The 21,680-nt window shown below is 46.5% G+C and overlaps 1 protein-coding gene across 1 annotated transcript in view; it reads left to right on the forward strand.

Moving 5' to 3' along the window:
* LOC310788257 (ubiquitin carboxyl-terminal hydrolase 2-like) overlaps nucleotides 1-21,680 on the forward strand; it is a gene marked incomplete at both ends in the record, with an annotated part of 33,287 nt that overhangs the window by 11,237 nt on the left and 370 nt on the right. The window contains 8 exons of the mRNA XM_083649798.1: nucleotides 2,632-2,743; nucleotides 3,356-3,466; nucleotides 5,017-5,081; nucleotides 6,305-6,408; nucleotides 8,626-8,706; nucleotides 8,818-8,896; nucleotides 19,759-19,866; nucleotides 20,012-20,132. Coding sequence (XP_083505924.1) covers nucleotides 2,632-2,743; nucleotides 3,356-3,466; nucleotides 5,017-5,081; nucleotides 6,305-6,408; nucleotides 8,626-8,706; nucleotides 8,818-8,896; nucleotides 19,759-19,866; nucleotides 20,012-20,132 — 781 coding nt within the window. The remainder of the gene's footprint in view (nucleotides 1-2,631; nucleotides 2,744-3,355; nucleotides 3,467-5,016; nucleotides 5,082-6,304; nucleotides 6,409-8,625; nucleotides 8,707-8,817; nucleotides 8,897-19,758; nucleotides 19,867-20,011; nucleotides 20,133-21,680) is intronic.

Below are 21,680 nucleotides of genomic sequence, written 5' to 3' on the forward strand. Positions count from 1 at the left end.
TTTGAAAGGAACATTTCTGCCAATATGCCAGGCCAATAATTAGGGCTATAAATTATGCCCAAATCTTACAGTTTTGTTTGAAAGAAAATAATACACATAAACATGTCATGTTTTATATAACCTAAGTTAAAGTCGTTTTCTTATTTTGTCCAGTGAATGTGTATTCTGAAAAACATTTGACCTAATGCTAACATGTAGATGGAGAAGAGTAAAGGCACCTTTTCCACTTAAAGCAACGGGACATGGTTTGTTGATTTGGTCATGTTGGTGATATAGCACACCCTTCCATAGAAACCTTAGTGAGCAATTCAATTAAAATGTTTATCACTGTTTTAGTGGGGCACTGCAGTATAAAGCAGGGATCCACGATATTGGATTTTTTTGAGGATATCCAATATGCCGATATTTTCCAAATCTTTTGGATGATTCCGATATATGCGCATATTTTTCCCTCACTTAATTTCAGAGAACAAGTCTCTTCTGTAGTGGAATGAACACATTGTTATGCCTACTCTTATCGTGATGGCCTACTGGCAGATGCAAGCATCCAGAGACTTACGCACATCCACTGGTTGGTGCTGAGCTCAACTGTACTAAACAGGAAAATAAACGAAAAAAGAGGCTCGCAACACAAGTTTCAGATAGCTCCCGTGGCGGACATTTATTAGGACAAACAGTTTCGGCTCAATTCGGGCCTTCGTCAGTGTCAAGTGAAAAGTACATTTACAAAGGAAGTGCTTAAATAGCATTTTCATGGGTCTTTGTCTCCGCCTAGTGGTGTGGAGGCAGACCCAGGTACAATCTTCAAAACAGTTTCACAAAACATAAATCACATTCTAAGGGAAAGGAAAAAGGTAGCAGAACCTATCTGAATGAATATACAATAGCTCTACACAGCAATCACTGCACACTAATATGCACAACATATTTTAGAATATATTTTTTTTGAACATATTCAACATATTTTTTAGACATTTTCTTTGACATTTTTTATAGAAATGGACGCTGTCAATCAGCTCGGCCCTCTAAGTATCTCACAGAGAATATTCATCTATACAGTCTTGTATCAAAAGGAAATAAAAGGCAAAAAACAACTGGAAAATGAGTACAGCACAGAGGTCTCACAAGTAAGGTCTGACATCAAAGTCCTCATTGAGTCCAATAGGTGCCATGGTGCCCAAAAAGTCAATCCACCATAATTCTCTCTTTAGAAGGAGATTGTCCATGTTCCCCCCGTGCCTAGGGGCCGTAACATGTTCAATGCCCACATATCTGAGTTGGGAGACATTGTGGTGTGCTTGCGTGAAATGAATGGCTACTGAGCTTTTTACATCACAGTTTCTGATTGTACTGCGGTGCTCTGCTATCCGTGTCTTAAGGGCCCTTGACGTCTTGCCCACGTAGGATTTCCCACAGGGACAAGTGAGCATATAAATAACATTGGTAGTTGTGCAAGATATCTTTCCTCTGATTTTGATCTTTTTTCCTGTTGTTGGATGGTTGAAAACGTTGCATTTTGTTGTAAAGTGGCACTGTGTACAAGCTCCACAACGTCTGTTGCCGTCAGGTAGATCATCTAAGAAGGTGTGGGGTTTCCTAGGGGTTAAGTCAGAATGCACAATTTGATCTCCAATGTTTGGTGGTCTCTTATATACCATCCGTGGGGCAGTATTGAATAGACCGCTCAGATCCGGATCTGTATCTAAGAGGTGCCAGTGTTTTTTAATTATTTTTTCGAATTGTTTTCCCAGGGGTGAATACTGTATGATACAGTTGACTGGTTGTAGAGTGTTCTTTTTTTGAGAGGGGAGCAGACACTCCTCCTGGCTTTTTGAGGAGACCTTTGAGGTTGCTTTCTCGATGACAGGCTCCGAGTAGCCCCTTGTTTTGAACATCCTTTTAAGGGTGTGACTTTGTTTGTGAAAAGAGGCCTCTGTGCTGCACACTCTCCTGATTCTATGGAATTGACTAATAGGCAAGCTGTTTTTTAGGGGGGTGGGATGGAACGAGTCCGCCCTAAGTTTTTTGCCTTTTATTTCCTTTTGATACAAGACTGTATAGATGAATATTCTCTGTGAGATACTTAGAGGGCCGAGCTGATTGACAGCGTCCATTTCTATAGAAAATGTCTAAAAATATGTCTAAAAAATATGTTGAATATGTTCAAAAAAAATATATTCTAAAATATGTTGTGCATATTAGTGTGCAGTGATTGCTGTGTAGAGCTATTGTATATTCATTCAGATAGGTTCTGCTACCTTTTTCCTTTCCCTTAGAATGTGATTTATGTTTTGTGAAACTGTTTTGAAGATTGTACCTGGGTCTGCCTCCACACCACTAGGCGGAGACAAAGACCCATGAAAATGCTATTTAAGCACTTCCTTTGTAAATGTACTTTTCACTTGACACTGACGAAGGCCCGAATTGAGCCGAAACTGTTTGTCCTAATAAATGTCCGCCACGGGAGCTATCTGAAACTTGTGTTGCGAGCCTCTACTGGCAGATGCAGACATAAATACAATCTCTCTCTCTCTCTCTCTCTCTCTCTCTCTCTCTCTCTCTCTCTCTCTCTCTCTCTCTCTCTCTCTCTCTCTCTCGCACACACACACCCTCTCTTTCTCTCTCTGTCAGAGTTCGCTAAGCTCACTCAGACCCTGTGGACGTCTGTGAACACTGAGGCAGTCAGTCCCTCAGATTTCAAGACCCAGATCCAGAGATATGCTCCCAAATTTGTAGGCTACAAGTAAGTATTCCTTCCTCATGTCTATGTACTGCCTCTACCCTTATTCTCTACACCAGTGGTCCCCAACCACCGGGCCGCGGACCGGTACCGGGCCGCAACGCATTTGGTACCGGGCCGCGAGCCCGGTCAATTTTTATTTTTTATTTTTTTATAAACATAGGCTATAATATTATAGGCTGTGTGTGGTAGTTGAAACATAGTTTCAAGTTGGCGTTTATTTTTGTTTGTAGTTGAAACAAAAACATAATACTGTAGGCTACAACACAAAAGGCTGTTATTTACCCTTTGTCGCCACCTGGTGAGTCCGTGACTTTTTTTTCCATGTATCTACCGGTCCTTGGCATAAAAAAGGTTGGGAACCCCTGCTCTACACCACCCATTTCTGTGTGTGCTTATCCTTTTTTTCTTGCCATCTTGGAAACACAACTGCTTTTCTGAGTGGCTGCCATGAGTGTAAGTATTAGACCGATATATGAGGCTGATTATATCTTTTTTATTTAAAATCAGCCAGTCAATGTCATCCAAAAACCCATATTGGTTCAATTCTAGTTGAAATAATGATAATGAACAATGTCTCTCTCTCACTCATCCCCTCTCTGTCCCTCTCTCCAGCCAGCAGGATGCCCAGGAGTTTCTGCGTTTCTTATTGGACGGTCTCCATAATGAAGTCAACAGAGTGACGGTGCATTGTGACGCATCAGTCGAGGACTTTGAACACCTCTCGTAAGTCAGCAGACACACCACCTCACACCTCTGCTTCTAATGAGTCACTCATCACCTGCCCCTTAAGTAAGAAGACCATTCACTTCAAAAAAGACGCAAGATCAACACATTTTGTGTAGTGTAGCTATAGGCCAAATTGTTCAGATTTGGGGCATCCTGGTGGAGCGCGTACCACAAAGGCTTAGTCCTGGGTTCGAATCGACCCGGGTTCGAATCTGACCCGTGGTCCTTTGCTGCATGTCATCCCCTCTCTCTCCCACCCTTCCTGTCTGCCTACTACCCTGTCCAATAAAAAAGCCAAATGCCCCCCCCCCCCCCCAAATCTAAAAATAATAATAATAATAACGATTTGCACAAAAGCACCCAAATTGATATGCATGTATAGTTTGATAGCATAAGGAAAACTGTTCAGAACATCGTGTAATGATGAAATCATTTAAGCTTGTGAGGTAGCTGGATTCGCATGAGATCACGATCACACGACAAATCCATCTTGCCACACTCCAATCTATTGGTTTGAATCCGAACATACCAGTGGTTGGGCTTTTGGTGTAGTCTGGGGCCAAAAGCTTTGCATCTTGTCATCCGGTAAAAAGGCGGAAACGGCCGTTGCAGATCCGGTGGATAGGGAACTTTTCTGTGCTCCAAAAAACAATTCTGCTCTGAGAACAGGGCATCATAGTAAATAAATGTGATGCGAGTTATCTAGCTATGTAATACACAAAAATAAAATTAATTGACACCATATAAAACCATCTTTCTATGGGAGAACGATGACACTGTAACACACATCCACCTGGGACAGGTCTTAGACAAGAAGGCAGAGAAGCCAGTAATGGATACCAGGCTCTTCTCCTCTGAGAGAGAGCTTGGTGACGTGAGGTTAGCTTTGGTGTGATGCCAGCGAGGGCGAGCCTGATAGACGGTGATTGACAGATGGTTCATCCAATCACCTGCCAGGTATTTTTTTTTAAAGTACCTGCCCTTTGAAACTGTTTCCCAAGCACTTGTTCCCAGGTGGTTACGTGAAAACAAACCATCTGACAGTGTCAGGTTAGAATTGATTGATATTAACTAAAGAGATACAATAAAATTGCTATTTTAATGAAAGGAACTGAGAACACGGCAATTTTTCCAAATTCCTGATTGCCAATTCAGGGCATTTCATTGTATCTCTTTTCACAATATCAATGATATTTTGGTGCTTTTATGCAAATCTAAATGATTCATGTGCACACTTATCTCATACATACATTTCTTGATATATTATATTTTTTGACTGTAAGTATCCCACAGGAATTTGTATTTATTTCAAGTGATCTCAAAAGACATCCATCTCACTTTTCCCCTTGAACAATCTACCATCATAAAAAGTGTTTTAAAGACAGGGTTGGGGACTAAATTGAGCTGGTTTTGACTACAGTATGGTTTCCAGACTTTTATGTCTGTCTATTGTCTATCTACTACTGTATGTCTTTTAAAATGTGTGACTCTCCCTGCAACCAAATCTACCTACGAGTATAAAGTAACATTGACCTTGACCTTCCCAGGGATGATGTAAAAGGTGAACTGATGTGGAATAAGTACCTGGAGAAAGAGGACAGTAAAGTGGTTGGTGAGTGACTTTCCTTGATGGGATAACATGGCTGTTTCATGACCAGAGGCCTCCTTGTGTCTCTGTATATTGTTGACGTGCTTGTTGGCTTTCTCCTGTGTGTCTCTGCATATTGTTGATGTGCTTGTTGGCTTTCTCCTGTGTGTCTCTGCATATTGTTGACGTCCCTGTTGGCTTTCTCCTGTGTGTCTCTGCATATTGTTGACGTCCCTGTTGGCTTTCTCCTGTGTGTCTCTGCATATTGTTGACGTCCCTGTTGGCTTTCTCCTGTGTGTCTCTGCATATTGTTGACGTCCCTGTTGGCTTTCTCCTGTGTGTCTCTGCGTATTGTTGACATCCCTGTTGGCTTTCTTCTGTGTGTCTCTGCATATTGTTGACATCTCTGTTGGCTTTCTCCTGTGTGTCTCTGCATATTGTTGACATCTCTGTTGGCTTTCTCCTGTGTGTCTCTGCATATTGTTGACATCTCTGTTGGCTTTCTCCTGTGTGTCTCTGCATATTGTTGACGTCCCTGTTGGCTTTCTCCTGTGTGTCTCTGCATATTGTTGACATCCCTGTTGGCTTTCTCCTGTGTGTCTCTGCGTATTGTTGACATCCCTGTTGGCTTTCTCCTGTGTGTCTCTGCATATTGTTGACGTGCCTGTTGGCTTTCTCCTGTGTGTCTCTGCATATTGTTGACGTCCCTGTTGGCTTTCTCCTGTGTGTCTCTGCATATTGTTGACGTCCCTGTTGGCTTTCTCCTGTGTGTCTCTGCGTATTGTTGACATCCCTGTTGGCTTTCTCCTGTGTGTCTCTGCATATTGTTGACGTCCCTGTTGGCTTTCTCCTGTGTGTCTCTGCATATTGTTGACGTGCCTGTTGGCTTTCTCCTGTGTGTCTCTGCATATTGTTGACGTCCCTGTTGGCTTTCTCCTGTGTGTCTCTGTATATTGTTGACGTCCCTGTTGGCTTTCTCCTGTGTGTCTCTGCATATTGTTGACGTCCCTGTTGGCTTTCTCCTGTGTGTCTCTGCGTATTGTTGACATCCCTGTTGGCTTTCTTCTGTGTGTCTCTGCATATTGTTGACATCTCTGTTGGCTTTCTCCTGTGTGTCTCTGCATATTGTTGACATCTCTGTTGGCTTTCTCCTGTGTGTCTCTGCATATTGTTGACGTCCCTGTTGGCTTTCTCCTGTGTGTCTCTGCATATTGTTGACATCTCTGTTGGTGTTCTCCTGGCTGTAGAGCTGTTTGTTGGCCAGCTGAAGAGCTCTCTGACCTGCTCTGACTGCAGCTTCTCCTCCACCGTGTTTGATCCATTCTGGGACCTATCTCTACCAATTGCACAGGTCAGTCAGCACGCGCACGCGCGCACGCACGCGCGCACGCGCACACGCGCACACACGCACACGCACACGCACACGCACACGCACACGCACACGCACACACACACACACACACACACACACACACACACACACACACACACACACACACACACACACATTTAAATGATTTATTTATGTCCACATAGATACAGATTACAAAGGACATAAACACTAGTAATGCAATCAGATGTTGGGAGTTGGTCAGATACAGTACAAGAGTGCCTAATTGGCGACCACAATAATGCATACAAAGAAGATATATATAATACCGCACAGGGTGATGACAAAGGCAGATTGACATACAGTTATACTGTAATACAAGATAAGGGACAGTATCCAATTTCATGGGTACAAAAAGCAGCGCCTTCTCCATATTGAGCGACTGCCAATAATAGCAGATACTGAACAATACCTTGCTAACTGTTTGGCCCTTCTCTTAGGTAGACCAGCCATCTGGAGGTCTCTCACAACCAGCTTATGGACATGACCCAGGCTACCAAATATGAAAACTATAAGTTTACACCTGTAGCCCAGCTGTGAAATGGTCTGCTCCAGCTGTTGATATTTTAGCATCTTGGTTATAAAGGCCTCCTCTAGGCTGTGGTCAAAGGTACAGCCAACCTCAAGAACAAACACCTCTCTGAGATTTTCATTCACGACAACAACATCAGGAGTGTTAGCTGGAATATTAGAGAACACATCAGAGTCGTCACTACACAGACTGAACATGCTCGGCTTCACGGTGGAATGCTTATAGAGTGAAATAGAAGATCTAAAAATAGAGCAGATATCTTTGATATCAAATCCACTATTCTATCGTGCCTACATATGTAAAGCCCTTTGTATGCATGGCAACCATTTAAGATGTGAGACATGGTTTCAGTAATGTGTTCATGACCATGATGTATACAGTGAGGAGCATGACTGTTCGGAAGCCAGATGGAAAGATTAAGCTTGGTTGGTAAGGCCAACGCACGCCAACGCACACACACACACACACACACACACACACACACACACACACACACACACACACACACACACACACACACACACACACACACACACACACACGTCGCCAAAATAAAATGTCGGCATTGTACGTTTCTGCAATCCACGGATACACGTTTCTGAACCAAAAATAGGTTGCATGTCACGTTTTTAGATACGTGTATCAACGTCATCGAGTCTGTTATTGAAATCTATTGAAGCACAGTGGCCAGTAAGGGTGTTATGGTCAGGATGGAGGGCAGGGGCGGACTGGGATCATAATTCAGGCCGGGCATTAGATACCAAGCAGGCCAGGCCGATACGGGCCGACGCGCGTGCCGGCGTCCGAAGGGCGGCGGCGAAAAATTTGGGGCGTTTGAAGCTCAATTTGGGGCGTTTGAAGCCCAATTTGGGCTGTTTGAAGCCAGATTTGGGTCGTTTAAAGCCAGATTTGGGCTGTTTGAAGCCCGATTTGGGCCGTTTGAAGCCCAGTTTGGGCCGTTTGAAGCCCAATTTGGGCCAAGTCCAATTTTACAATGAGATGCACCCACTTTAAACCTGAATAAAGTAATAAAACCACTAGTAAACCAATAGGCGGCGCCTGGCCTGCTGTTCAGTGAGTGGCCTGGCATGGCCTGCAAATTTTTTTTTTTTTTTTTTTTTTTTTTTGGCAGGCCAGGCCAGGCCAGGCCACCGGGCATTTGCCCGACGTGCCCGATTATGCAGTCCGCCACTGATGGAGGGTATAAACACTTGCCTTTCATGGCGTGTTCGATCCCCAGGGTTTCCAAATTCTACATTTCAACTGTGAGTCACATTTAATGTTTTTGTTATAAGGCTAACCTTAACAAAGTTGTTTTACTTCCCTAAACATAACCAAAGTGGTTACAGTAAAGTTGGAAAGGCAGCGAGGTTTTCAAATTAACTGCCGTTTTGTTTCAAATTTACGTTGAGATTGTAGACATAAAATGCCCCCTTTTAGAAACGTAAAATACCAATGTTTTGTTTCAAATTTACGTCAAGAGTACATATATGTGTGGATTGCAGAAACGTACAATGCCGACATCTAATTCTGGTGATTGGTTGCAATGCACATGCTTTCAGCGTATAGCCACTCGTCGTACATTCTACACATGAATATGATGCAGTTTGCTGATCTCTGACTGGATATCTTCTTTGTCTCCATAGAAGAGCTCAGGAGAGGTGACTCTGAAAGACTGCATGAGACTCTTCACCAAGCAGGATGTATTAGACGGAGAAGAGAAACCAGTAAGATGCCTCTCTGTCAACACACCACCTCCTTCCTGTAAATTGATATCTCTTTGGATTACGTAGCATCAACCTCTCACTATCCCCTCTCTCTCTCTGTCTCTCTCTCAGACATGCAACAAATGTAAAGCCAGAAGAAAATGCACCAAAAAGTTCACCATCCAGAAGTTCCCTCAGATTCTTGTGCTTCGTATCCTTTCTTTGTTACACTTTGTTTCATGCTTTTGCTTTATTGAATATGGTACGCTACTAGCCAAATAATTACAGTAATAATCTGCATTTATACTTCAAAACAGTCACAAACCGCTTTACAAAGGGTTAAAAACAAGCAGACAAAATCAAACAAAAGCAATGAAAGCAAAGCAAACGAGCACAGTTACGGTACAGGACCAGGGCAGCTGTGTCAAATGCCTAGCTGCAGCAGGGAAAGGACAGAGTTACTGGTGAATAGTTTCTCTCCACTGGCCTGTATTGGAAAATCAGGGTTCAACCTACAGTATGTGTAATGTAATGAGTATTATTTACGAGATCACTATTTTCTCCATGAGAGCCACATTAGCCGGTCAAAGTCAAGAGGAGAGCCACTTTTACCGCAAAACCACACAGTAAGCGTAAGTGATACAGTGCTGGTTGAAGGCCTAACCTTCTGTTTCTTAGCAAGAAGAAGTCTTCATAGATCCCCAGTCTGGCTCTCTCTGTCATGCAGCTCCACACCTCCAGCTCCATAAACAGCTGCTTTGCTTATCATTAAATCTCTGACGCTGGGAGGGTGGGTTAACATGACTTGATTGTTGCAGCTTGCGCATTTCCTCATTAACGAGGAAATGTGCAAGCTGCAACAATCAAGTCACGTTAAGATTCAAGATTCAAGATTCAAGATTTTTATTGTCACTCCATGGTACAAGTATCACGTGTGAAATTCTTGTGCTGTGGACTCCGTTTACGACATAGTACAAATAGGCAACAAGCAATGAGCAATAGGCAATAAGAAATAGGCATCAATAAGCAATACTAAGCAGCAATAGGCAATAAGGCAGAATAGCGATAAGACAAGTCAGTGGCATATTCATTGCACATAGGTGCACATGTCATGTGCATACGTTAGACGTGTTCAGACATTTTAAATTCGACGTATTTGACATACAGTGCAAATAGCATGTACCTTATTAAACATACAATTAAACATTAGGCATTGTGCATACGTTAAGACGTGTTCAGACATTTTAAATTCGATGTATTTGACATACAGGTGCAAATAGCATGTACCTTGTTAAACATACAATTAAACATTAGGCATACATAATGGTAGCAGCTGCAGTACGGTACGGTACGACTACTACACTATTTGTGTATGTTAAGGAGTCTCGTGGCCTGCGGGAAGAAACTGTTCCTCAAGCGATTTGTGCGTGCTTTTGGAACCCTGTATCTCCTCCCTGAGGGTAGCAGGGAGAACATGCTGTTGTGGGGATGGTTTGTGTCTTTGATGATCTTCAGGGACCTCCTGAGGCACCGCTGGTTATACAGTTCATGCAGTTCTGGCAACTCGTCTCCTGTTACGTGCTGGGCCGCGCGCCTCACCCTCCGTAGTGCCCTGCGGTCCATGGTGGTACAGTTCCCGTACCAGGCGGTGAAGCAGCCAGTCAGCAGGCTTTCAATGGTGCCTCTGTAGAAGTCCCTGAGGATTTCTTTCCTTAGCCCAAATTTCTTCAGGCGCCTGAGTCCGTGTATTCGCTGTTGGGCCTTTTTGACCACAGTGGCGGTGTGGCCGGCCCAGGTCAGGTCCTGGTGGATGTTGACTCCCAGGTACTTGAAGCTGTCCACCCTTTCCACCACTGTGCCGTTGATGGTGATTGGGGGGTGTGCGCCCCCCCCTCTCCTGTAGTCCACAATGATCTCCTTGGTCTTGGAGACGTTCAGAGAGAGGTGGTTGTCCTGGCACCATTGTTCCAGGACCCTCACCTCCTCTCTGTAGGCCGTCTCGTCGCCCCCCGAGATCAGCCCCACGACTGCTGTGTCGTCTGCAAACTTCACAATGGAGTTTGAAGTTTGAGTCGCCACGCAGTCGTGGGTGTAGAGGTCGTACCAGAAGGGGCTGGAGACGCACCCCTGGGGCGCTCCTATGCTGATGGTCAGTGGGGAGGAGGTGAGGTTGCCCACCCTCACCACCTGGCGGCGGTCTGTCAGGAAGTCCAGGATCCAGTCGCACATCGCTGTGTTTAGTCCCAGGTCCCTGAGTTTGCTTACCAGCCTGGAGGGTACTATGGTGTTGAATGCTGAGCTGTAGTCCACGAACAGCATTCTTACATAGGTGTCCTTCCCCTCCAGGTGGGACAGGGCGGTGTGGAGCACGTGTGCTACTGCATCCGCTGTGCTCCTGTTGGGGCGGTATGCAAACTGTAGCGGGTCGTGGTCCGGGGGGAGTGTGGGGCGGATCTTTGATATGACCAGCTTTTCAAGGCACTTGCTGGCTATTGGCGTGAGGGCTATTGGGCGCCAGTCGTTGAGGCTGGTCACTTTTTGCTGTTTGGGAATGGGGATGATTGTTGCTGCCTTGAAGCAGGAGGGAACTCGTCGGAGGGAGAGAGACTGGTTGAAGATGTCTGTGTATACGGCTGCCAGCTGGTGGGCGCAGGCCTTGAGGACCCGCCCGGGGATGCCGTCCGGGCCGGCCGCCTTGCGTGGGTTGATACGCAGGAACGACCGGCACACTTCGTCCTCAGTGATGGTGAGAGGGCGGTCTGGATCTGTGGGGGTTGGGAGGTGGGGGGGGTTGGTGGTTAGGTGGGAATGGGAGGGGGTGGGGGTGCTGAGGGGTGGGGGGGGGGGGGGGGGAGGGGAGGAGGGGTTTTGGTGGGGGCGGGGAGAGGAGGGAGGGTGGTGGTCGGGGGGGGAGGGAGGAAGGGTGGTAGGGGGGGCGGAGGGGGGGGGGGGGTGATGAGGGGGGAGAGGTGGGGGGAGGGAGGTGGCAGGGGGGGGAGGAGAGGGGAGGAGTGGTGGGGGGGAGGAGAGGGTGGGAGGTGATGGGGGGGAGGAGAGTGGGAGAGGGGGGGGAGAGGAGGGGAGGCGCTCTGGCAGAGGGGTTGAACCTAGCGTAGAACGCGTTGAGTTCGTCTGGTAGGGTGGGTGACGTGCTGGGGTTCTGTCGTTTCACCTCTTTGAAGTCTGTAGCAGCATGGAGACCTCTCCACAGGTGTCTTGGGTTGTTGGTGTCCAGTTTTGACTCCAGCTGCCTTGCATAATCTCTCTGTGCTTTTTTAATAGCGGTCCGGAGGGCATATTGTGCCTGCTTGTATTGTTCTGGTGTGCCTGAACTGAAGGCGGTGGTCCTGGCGTGTAGGGCAGCCCTGACGTCGCTGTTGACCCAGGGCTTTTGGTTTGGCATTATTTTGACCCTCTTTGTGGGGACTATGTCGTCGGTGCACTTCTTTATAAAGCATGACACCGTCTCTGCGTACGCGCCCAGGTCTCCCGCCGCTTTGAACTCCTCCGGACCTTGTACCATAATTATTTTACAGCAGGGCATTCAAAAATAAGGTGGATATCAATACATTTAAAAGCAGTTTCACGGGAGCAAGCAGGATGCCCTGTCATTCACACCTGAAGCACTCTGTTTCTGCGTCCCTCCCACTGACTGTATAAGTGTTCCTAGTTGCGCAGATAGCAGGCAGGCAGGCTGCAGGCAGTCAGGCAGGGAGGAATGAGTTAACTTTTCAGTCAGAAGCTGCTGAGACCCCAGTGTGGGTGGGCAGGGCTTGCTGTTCAATGGTGCCAAAATGGAGAAGAAAAGAGGTGCAGAGAGGTGGAAACCAAGGAGCCTATGTTGTGTCTTGGCCTAAACTACAATATCAGTGGTAGACAATTGTCTATTGCCTCTAGAATATTCAAGATAAATTAAATTAATAACACTTATTTGTATTTATTTATTTATATTAGGCTATATAAAAAAAATCCCATTGGTCAAATTTAAACAGTAGTGGCTAAACTGAAAGTATGGGTTGGATTGCTTTTGGGGTTTTCTTCACAAAAGTGGAGAAGGAGGCAGAAGCAGCACTAGCACTGCAGCAGGTGCTCCTGCAGAGCTGGAGGTGGTGTTGAACTTATCAGAATCAGGAACCTTCAGGTAGGCTACAATTTCAGAGCATAAAGTGAAACATGTAGGCCATGCTTATTGCTTTCAGATCAATGTGCTTTATGGGATTATCAGTAGGACTGCACAATACAGTTTAAAGTGGAGATGAAGCATTTAACCTCAGACGAGACAAGACAGGACACTGCACTCTTCCTTAAATTAAGTTTGCTGTGAAGCTTTTGTACAGAGGCATGTTTTTGTTTTTACGTCTTCATATTATACTTGCAGTTATCTAGGCAATGTTGAATTCTATTAGTGAACAAATAGGTAACATGTAACATCATGTTAGCATTGTATTCACCAAATCTTGCTTCAAACGGCCCAAATTTTTCCAAAGGTCGCCGGCATGTGTGTCCGCGTGTGTTGGCCTGGCCTGCATGGTATCTAATGCCCGGCCTGAATTATGGTCCCAGTCCGCCCCTGTCCAGAGAGCCACCAACCTGACAACCACGCAGTTTGTTTGACACGCAGTGAGGGAATGGTTTTGACAGTGATTGTATTATATATATCAGCTGCGAGCTGCGCGCCTCCAATTAAAGTGTCTAGAGCCGCCATCGTGTCGCGAGCCGCGTCTCGAGGATCTAGGATCTAGGGTTGAAGAAACAAAAAACACAGGGTTTCCCATTAATGCAGGGGTGTCAGACTCATATTAGGTAGAGGGCCGGATTTGTTCAACTGAGACCTCATGGGGGCCGGATTTTTTTTTTACTAAAATCAATTCGACTCATTTACCCATTTACTTCACAAAAGAAATACTGCTCTTTCCATTTCTCTTGAAACTGCCTGCATTCCGTGTCAACCTTTCTCTTTTTCGACAGCATCTTGTTCAGGGGCGGACTGGGATCATAATTCAGGCCGGGCATTAGATACCAAGCAGGCCAGGCCGATACGGGCCGATGCGCGAAAAATTTGGGGCGTTTGAAGCTCAATTTCAACCAGTAGGCGGCGCCTGGCCTGCTGTTCAGTGAGTGGCCTGACTGCGGGCACAATTCTTTTTTTTTCTTTTTTTTTGCAGGCCAGGCCAGGCCAGGCCAGGCCACCGGGCATTTGCCCGACATGCCCGATTATGCAGTCCGCGCCTGATCTTGTTGATTCTTTTGTTTTTTGGTAGGTAGCTGAATGCGCGATTCAATTCCAGCGTGGCATCATGGCGGCTTTGTTTACACCTGATGACCTACTGACATACTTCCTTGTAGTGCAGGTTAATTAACTTATGAATTAACTCTTAGCTTGCTTATTAGCCACACGTAGTTCATGATAATGGGGTGCAAATTTAATAATAATAATAATAAAAAAAATAATAATAATAAAAAAAAAATATATATTGTAGCATTGTCAGGAAGCAGGCGAGAGTCAGGATCTAGTCACCGCACTTTATTCTTTATCACACACAGGTCCGGGGCTACTGTCAGCCGTAGCCCACGCCAAAACAACCCCACACACACACCAAAACCACGCTAGTTCCCTCCTAGCTCTCCGCTCTCCCCAAACACAGCCGTCTCCCTCAGGCTCCACACACCAACTCCCCGAGCTCCTCTCGCCCACAGCTCCCCTCCCCCCAGCCAATCACAGGTGAACCCCCCTCTCACCCCACCCACTGGCCACATGTCGCCTTCACAGACCCCCCGTAATTCCCCACAGACCTCAATCCCACACACTTACAGTAGCACACAAACCCACCTCGTTACACTTCCCCCTCACATCAAAGCTTCTGGCCCACCAGAAGCACACAAGTCCCTCTCCCCCCCCAGTGGGGTCACTCCTCCGCCGGGTGACTCTCCTCAGCCCCCCCCTGTGTCCCACAGTCATCACACGCACTGCAGTAGTTCCGCACATCCCCCTCGTACTGGTTCCAATAGAACCGTGCCCGAACACCGCGGACCGCCTCCTCAGTCCCCTGATGACCGGGTCCCGGGCCCCTGTGTGCCCACCGTAATACCAACTCCTGCAGGTAGCTGGGTACCACCGCCCGGAACCCTCTCTTCCCCTGTTCCCCCCTCCCCAACACTCCGTCTTCATCCAGATGCAGGTCGGTAAACATCTCCCACAGTTCCTTTGTGACACCGGAACACCTGTGAATCTCCTCCACAGGGGGCCGGCGTCCGGCCACCACCCACGTATACGCGGGACCGATATCCGCGTCCTCCGCCTGCCTGTATTGCCACTCATCCGCGTCGACATCCATGATGGTCATGTTGTCGTCCTCCAGGTCCACATCTGAACAGAACTCCTCTTCATCTGAACAGTACTCCTCTTCCTCCGCCTCTCGCACTCGCCCGTCCTCCCGTCCCCCTCCCCCAGGGGGCGGCGTGCCCAGGACAGCAGGGAGAACACAAACGGCCGCGACCACCACCTCGGCTTCCCGTACAGCAACCGTGGGGGGCGTAGCGCAGCTCGGCTGTGCCGGTCCCTCCGGCGTTACTAGCGACACCTGCTCACCTGGAAATATGAGCCTCGCTCTCCCGATCCTAACGACGTTCTCTTCCCCCCGGCTTTCCACACTCTCCCCAACCCGTGTCTCTTCCCTGACCTCCACTGTCTCAGTGCAGTCTCTGGCCAAATGTCCAGGCCTCTTACACGACCAGCAGAGTCTCACCTGCCAGCCGCCTGCACGTCTCTCCTCTCCCGCCGTCCTCTGCTCCCCGACAGCCTCCGGACACCCCCTGGCGAGATGCCCGAAGGCTCCGCACGACCAGCAGACACCTGGCCGTCCCCAGTATAGTTGCTCCGCGTACCCCGTCTGTCCCCCGGAACCGCTGCGGCACCACCTCGCCACATGGCCCGGTTCTCCACAGGTCCAACACACTCTTTGCGGCTCCTCCGTCCGCTTCTCTCCGCGCTGCGCGACTTCCCGTAGTAGCTCCATAAGCCCCTCTGCCCAGGCAGGCGTCGCCTCCAACAGCCGTCTGACCTCCTGCATCAAGCGGGCCTCCACGCCGGCAAGTACCGCGCTGAGCTCCTGCTTCAGGCGGCCCTCCATGCCAGCAAGCACCGAGCCAAACTCCGGGGTCGGCAGCTCCTTTTCCCCCCCGTCCACCGACAGGCGTTCCTCGCGCACCATTCCACGTGGTCCTTGTAGCAGCTAGCACACAAACAGCTAACAGCTAACGCCAGGTCGCGCTCGAGTCTTCCAGTCTTAGTTTTTCTTCTGACACCACTGTAGCATTGTCAGGAAGCAGGCGAGAGTCAGGATCTAGTCACCGCACTTTATTCTTTATCACACACAGGTCCGGGGCTACTGTCAGCCGTAGCCCACGCCAAAACAACCCCACACACACACCAAAACCACGCTAGTTCCCTCCTAGCTCTCCGCTCTCCCCAAACACAGCCGTCTCCCTCAGGCTCCACACACCAACTCCCCGAGCTGTTCTCCTCTCGCCCACAGCTCCCCTCCCCCCAGCCAATCACAGGTGAACCCCCCTCTCACCCCACCCACTGGCCACATGTCGCCTTCACAGACCCCCCGTAATTCCCCACAGACTTGTCAATCCCACACCTTACAGTAGCACACAAACCCACCTCGTTACAATATATTCCAAAACATCTCGCGGATGAAACCTGCCCGCGTGCCGGATCCGGCCCGCGGGCCGTATCTCTGACATCCCTGCATTAATGTATTAAACTGCCAGCTTCCCACCAAGTTCTCTTGCTCTCTCTCGGTAGTCAGTTAGCGAGCTCGCAGTTGCCATGCCCGAGCTTGTGGAGAAGCGACCGTGTTTGTGTTCACGACAACGGACAGAACATTGTTTGCACAGACAGTTCTACCGTTTGATGAAATGGGTATAGAAGAGAGAAACTGAAATTGGTATCGACCCTATTGACGCTAGAAGTGATCTTCAAAAAGGAGATGTAGTATCTGTAGCGGGAGCGAGCCCGCCCACCTCTAATACACAGCAGAGCTTCAAGAGAAAATGTACCAATCCACAGTCTGTCCAAACTGTCCATCTGATCTCATGACATGCAAGGAAATATACCATTATGCTAGCATGATGTGTTGAGTAGATAGGGCTCCCGGCTCAGTGTCCTCCTGCTCTGCTCTGGGTGGAGGAGCAGACCTGCTGTCTGGCTTGTTGTCATTTGGAGGTGCGTTTGTTGCATTTTGGCCGGCGTCCGGTCGAGACGGGTTTGGCCGTGTTTAAGCACAGTGATTGGTGGAATGGTGCAACCCCGTCTTACCGGGAAACGAGAGCCCGTCTCACAAAGCGACACCTTTCTAGTTATACTAAGTGAAAATGCCTCCTTCCTTATGACCACGGCTGCCTTGGTAAAACAAATATAGAAGCAAAGCAAAAAACATAAAGAGTAAGCAATTAAATGGAGGTCAAAAGCTGTACACAGTCTCCCATCATCCAACACCTTCACTTCCTATGGAAACAAAACAAAAGTCATGCTCCAAGAAAGTCAACTGTAGCTTTTCTTTCATGCATCCTGTACATTTTAAGTTTCCTACTTAGCCATACTGTGTACCGGTGATTTAAGATTACTTTAGCTTCAGACCTGCTACAACTTATGTTTCAGTTTCAGTTTCAGTTTATTTATTTAACAGGAAAAAAAGCATACAACACCAAGAAGGTAATTCAAATACTTTTGGGCCCTACTCAGCATAAATGCTGGTTTTCAGAGGGTTCCTGTCCTGCAGCAAGAGAAAAACGAAAACACAGTTAAAGTGATAGATATATGAAAGATGGGGAAATTTCAAGAAACAGAAGAAGAAGAGGTTGTCTGGCTTAGGTCATGAGGCAGCTGCAAGTGTTGCCTCATTACCCAGGTCAATGACCGCAGACCTGTTCCTCCAATAGAAGATTCTTATACATCCGTTTAAATCTTATTAGAGATGAACTATTCCTTAAAATTTGTGGGATCTCATTCCAGCTTATTGTACCTTTGTAGAAGAAAGATTGCTTGCCGTAATTGTTTTTATATCTAGGAAGAGGATTTTCTGAGTTTGTGATGGCACGAGTGGTTCGAGTTTGTCTTGTGGCTGAGAACCTGGGGAGGAGGGAGCTTATAAGGGATGGCGTAAGATGATATTGGATCTGATAATATCATTTCATTGATGTTAATTTGAGGTAGTTCTCAAAGTCTAATGCACTAGCTCTTTCAAGTGCAATACAGTGGTGTGAGCGATAGGGAAGATTTAAACAGATTTTGTAGGCACGATTGTACAGTCGCTCCACAGGTTTTAGAGTGTCCTTAGCAGTCAGACACCAAATTGGCAGGCAGTAGGAGATATTGGAGAGTATAACTGAGTTTACATAGATATGAGCTAAAGTCTGAGAGAGAAATGGACGGATTTTACGGAAGACAAACAATCTTTGTTTAATTTGCTTCACTACCTTGTCTATATGTAGTTTATATGTAAGGTTCGAGTCAAGCAGAATTCCTAAATATTTGTATTTATTCACTACGGCTAAAGGTTCATTATTTATCATTATAGGTTGATACTTTGGTAGCTGTTTCAGGGGGGATTTGAAGTACATACATTCTGTTTTTTTTATGTTTAAAGTGAGATGATTTGTGTGTAACCAGTTGTGGAGAGTGGCAAGATCGGATGCCAGTTTTGAATTTATTACATTTATATCTGGGTCCGATACATATACCACGGTATCGTCTGCATACATTATGGCTTGTGTGAAAAGGCAGATAGATGGCAAATCATTTATGTAGGCATCGAATAGCAAAGGTCCTAATATTGACCCCTGGGGGACCCCAATGTTATAAGGAGCCTTTGAGGACTTAGACTTCTCAATGCATACCAGCTGTGTTCTTTCAGAGAGATAAGATGATATCATGTTGACTGCTGATTGATCGATGATGAAGGATAGTAATTTATTTAATAAGAGCTGATGATTGACCGTGTCGAATGCTTTTCTAAAGTCAATGAAAACAGTACCAGTTATTTGTCCATTGTTGAGGGCCTGTCTGATATGTTCGGTCAGGTATAGTGAAGCTGTCATAGTGGATCTTTTTGAACGAAAACCAAACTGATAGTCGCATTTCTTACCTTTGAGATCATGATGGCGGCATGCTATCAAGCAACATTGTGTATCCTAAACTATTAACATGGAGCCTCACTCAACAGTGTATGCATGGAGTGTTTGCACAGATACCAGAGCCAATTTAGTAGCCACATTGGTGATTTTTGCATCTACTTGACACTATCTGTTGATACTGGATGATGACTTACACCAATGTTGGTTTGGATTGATGTTGAACTTGGTCAATTCCTGCTGCACGTCACTATCCATCAAATGCTTGCTGGGTTCAAATAATTTAGTTGACCAACAGGGCAATCTCCTAAACAGAAGTGGTGTGTGCAGCATCATATGAGCCTTGACTGGATATTATTTGTGCATTCCTTTATAACTGGGAACTGGTAATCTTACGACTTCAAAGGTCATGAGCTGGGACGGTGACGTCACCAGAGCTGGTATTTCCCATTCCAAACTCGTAGGAGCCTCAGCAGCCCCGACCTAAAAAATCCAAGATGGCTGCGCCGCGCAACAACAGTAGTTATAATTGTATAGTAATGTTGTTTAGCACTTCTGTTTTTTTTGTGTCTCATTAAATCAGCTGTACACACAGCACTGCCTAACTTCTATCTGCGTGGACATGAGGCTGCAGTGTTTGTATGCGTAAAATGCCGTGAAATGCCTTGTTATCAACTGTTATTGCTAACAATGGCTAGCCTGGCTAGCGACTGGATCTGACCAATGAACAGTGAACTTCCCAGCTCAAGTTTTCTGCAAATGGAATGCTAACAAAATGGATGTGACCTCATTTAGCCTCAACATCCCAGTTATTTTGCGATAAAGGAATGCGCCATTAGACCCACAAACTAGTAGTAACAGCAAAATAAATAGCTGCAGCCATCTATCTTCAGTCGTAGATGTTCACTTCCTTGACTCAGCATCTCCTCCCAGACTTGAAGCGTTTCTCAGAGTCTCACAGCCGAGCCAGCAAGCTTTCCACCTATGTCAACTTCCCTCTCAAAGACCTGGACCTCCGGGAGTTTGCATCGGAGAACAGCGGTAGGTACTCACATGATGAAGAAGGGCACTAATATTGTCACCAGAAGGGTTCATGACTATTTTCTGTCCGCTTTTCCAAGTCAAATGAGATATTATGATGAAGGATTGCACTAGTTTTGACCGGCGGTGTCTTGTTTACGTGTAGAGCATGCTGTGTATAACCTGTACGCTGTGTCCAACCACTCTGGGAACACTTTGGGAGGCCATTACACAGCATACTGCAGGAACGCAGCACGGGGGGAATGGTACAGCTACAACGACTCCAGGTATCAACTCTCCACACCACGCTCTACCTCAGATATTTGCTTAGCAGGTTGGCATGAGACTATACGGTGATTGCCTAGTGTGCTTTACTGTCAAATTAAGTTGATCTCAGTCTAGGTGTGTCAGCTATTGCTGTATTTTATAGACAGCGAAATAAATATGCTGCGTAAGTAGGTCAAGGGTGCGTTTGTGTCTGTGTTAGGGTTCAACCGACCGATACAAGGCTGGTTGCCTATAGTTAATTTAATATACTCACAAAATGATATTCTTGTCAAGATGTAAGATCTTCTGAAACTTTAGGACCATCATTGGCCATTATCTCTTCATTGAAACCCAGGATACTAGTACTACTACTGCTAATCAAATCAAGTCAAATCAAACTTTGTTCACTAGCAAAATACCCGTCCCCTGGCCATTTAAGTCAGGCCTCGCTCACGGAGTTGGCATGCAACCTCTCCCCAGAGGACTTTCATATAGGCCGCTTCCCTGGCTGATTCCAACTCTGCTCAGCTCTGCTCCTCCACTCAGGTGAGCTCCATCAGTAGCTAACGAATGGAGCTCTCCGTGGTGCTGGACCTGTGTTCACTCATTTTGGCCACTAATTAGCCATTTTTGCCCAGAGGCTGCCCTAATTACCTAATTTAAAAAATCTGGCTAGGTTAGGTCACCTGCAGCAGGGGTGCTCTTTACACTTCCTGAAAGATTCAGCGTGATCGCACATAAAATGGCATAGCTGTGGCCAAACACAATTTCTGCTCACTCTCACACAAACACAGACACTCACACTCACACTCACACTCACACTCACACTCACACTCACACTCACACTCACACTCACACACACACACACACACAATACACAATACACACACACATAGACACTTGGCATTCTTATTATAGGATAGGATATAGCACATTTTATACAGTGTATTCCAAAGTGCTGTAAACCGGGTTAAAATAGTTCTAGGTCATGAACAGCAGTAACAGGAAAGATAGCCAATATCAAAAAGAGACGTAAAAACAGAAGAAGTCATGTTTAAAACAACGTGTCCCTCATAACGGTGACCAGCATGCTGTGCCGTTAGTAAACCTCACTTTCCGAGACCTCAAGAGATGCTCTAGCTAGCAACAGATGCTAGTATGGGCTTTAGCCTCCTTGCTAGAGCCTCCGCCTCTCATGCCGAAGGTTCTGAGTTCGATAAACTACACAATCCCGGTTATACTCATACTGAAACGACAGACTAGGTATATTTCCAATGAATCCCACAACGAGGTCAGGTCTCTCACAACGAGGAGGTTGCCGTTACTTCCTGGTTACAGCTCCCGATTCTGCCCTATGCATTGCACGCATGTACTTACTCACACGACCGCAAGAACAAATTTTTAACAAACTTTGGTTATGTTGAGGCAATAAAACAGCTTGGTTATGGTTATGGTTATGGTTTGGCTTATAGGTTTAATAACAAAATGTTAAACATGACTTACGGTGAAATGGAGACTTTGGGGATCCAACAGGGGCCCTCCAGTGTGAAAGGCAAGTGTTTATGCCC

This window comes from Poromitra crassiceps (assembly GCF_964638095.1).
Source record: "Poromitra crassiceps genome assembly, chromosome: 1".
Classification (NCBI taxonomy): Eukaryota; Metazoa; Chordata; class Actinopteri; order Beryciformes; family Melamphaidae; genus Poromitra; species Poromitra crassiceps.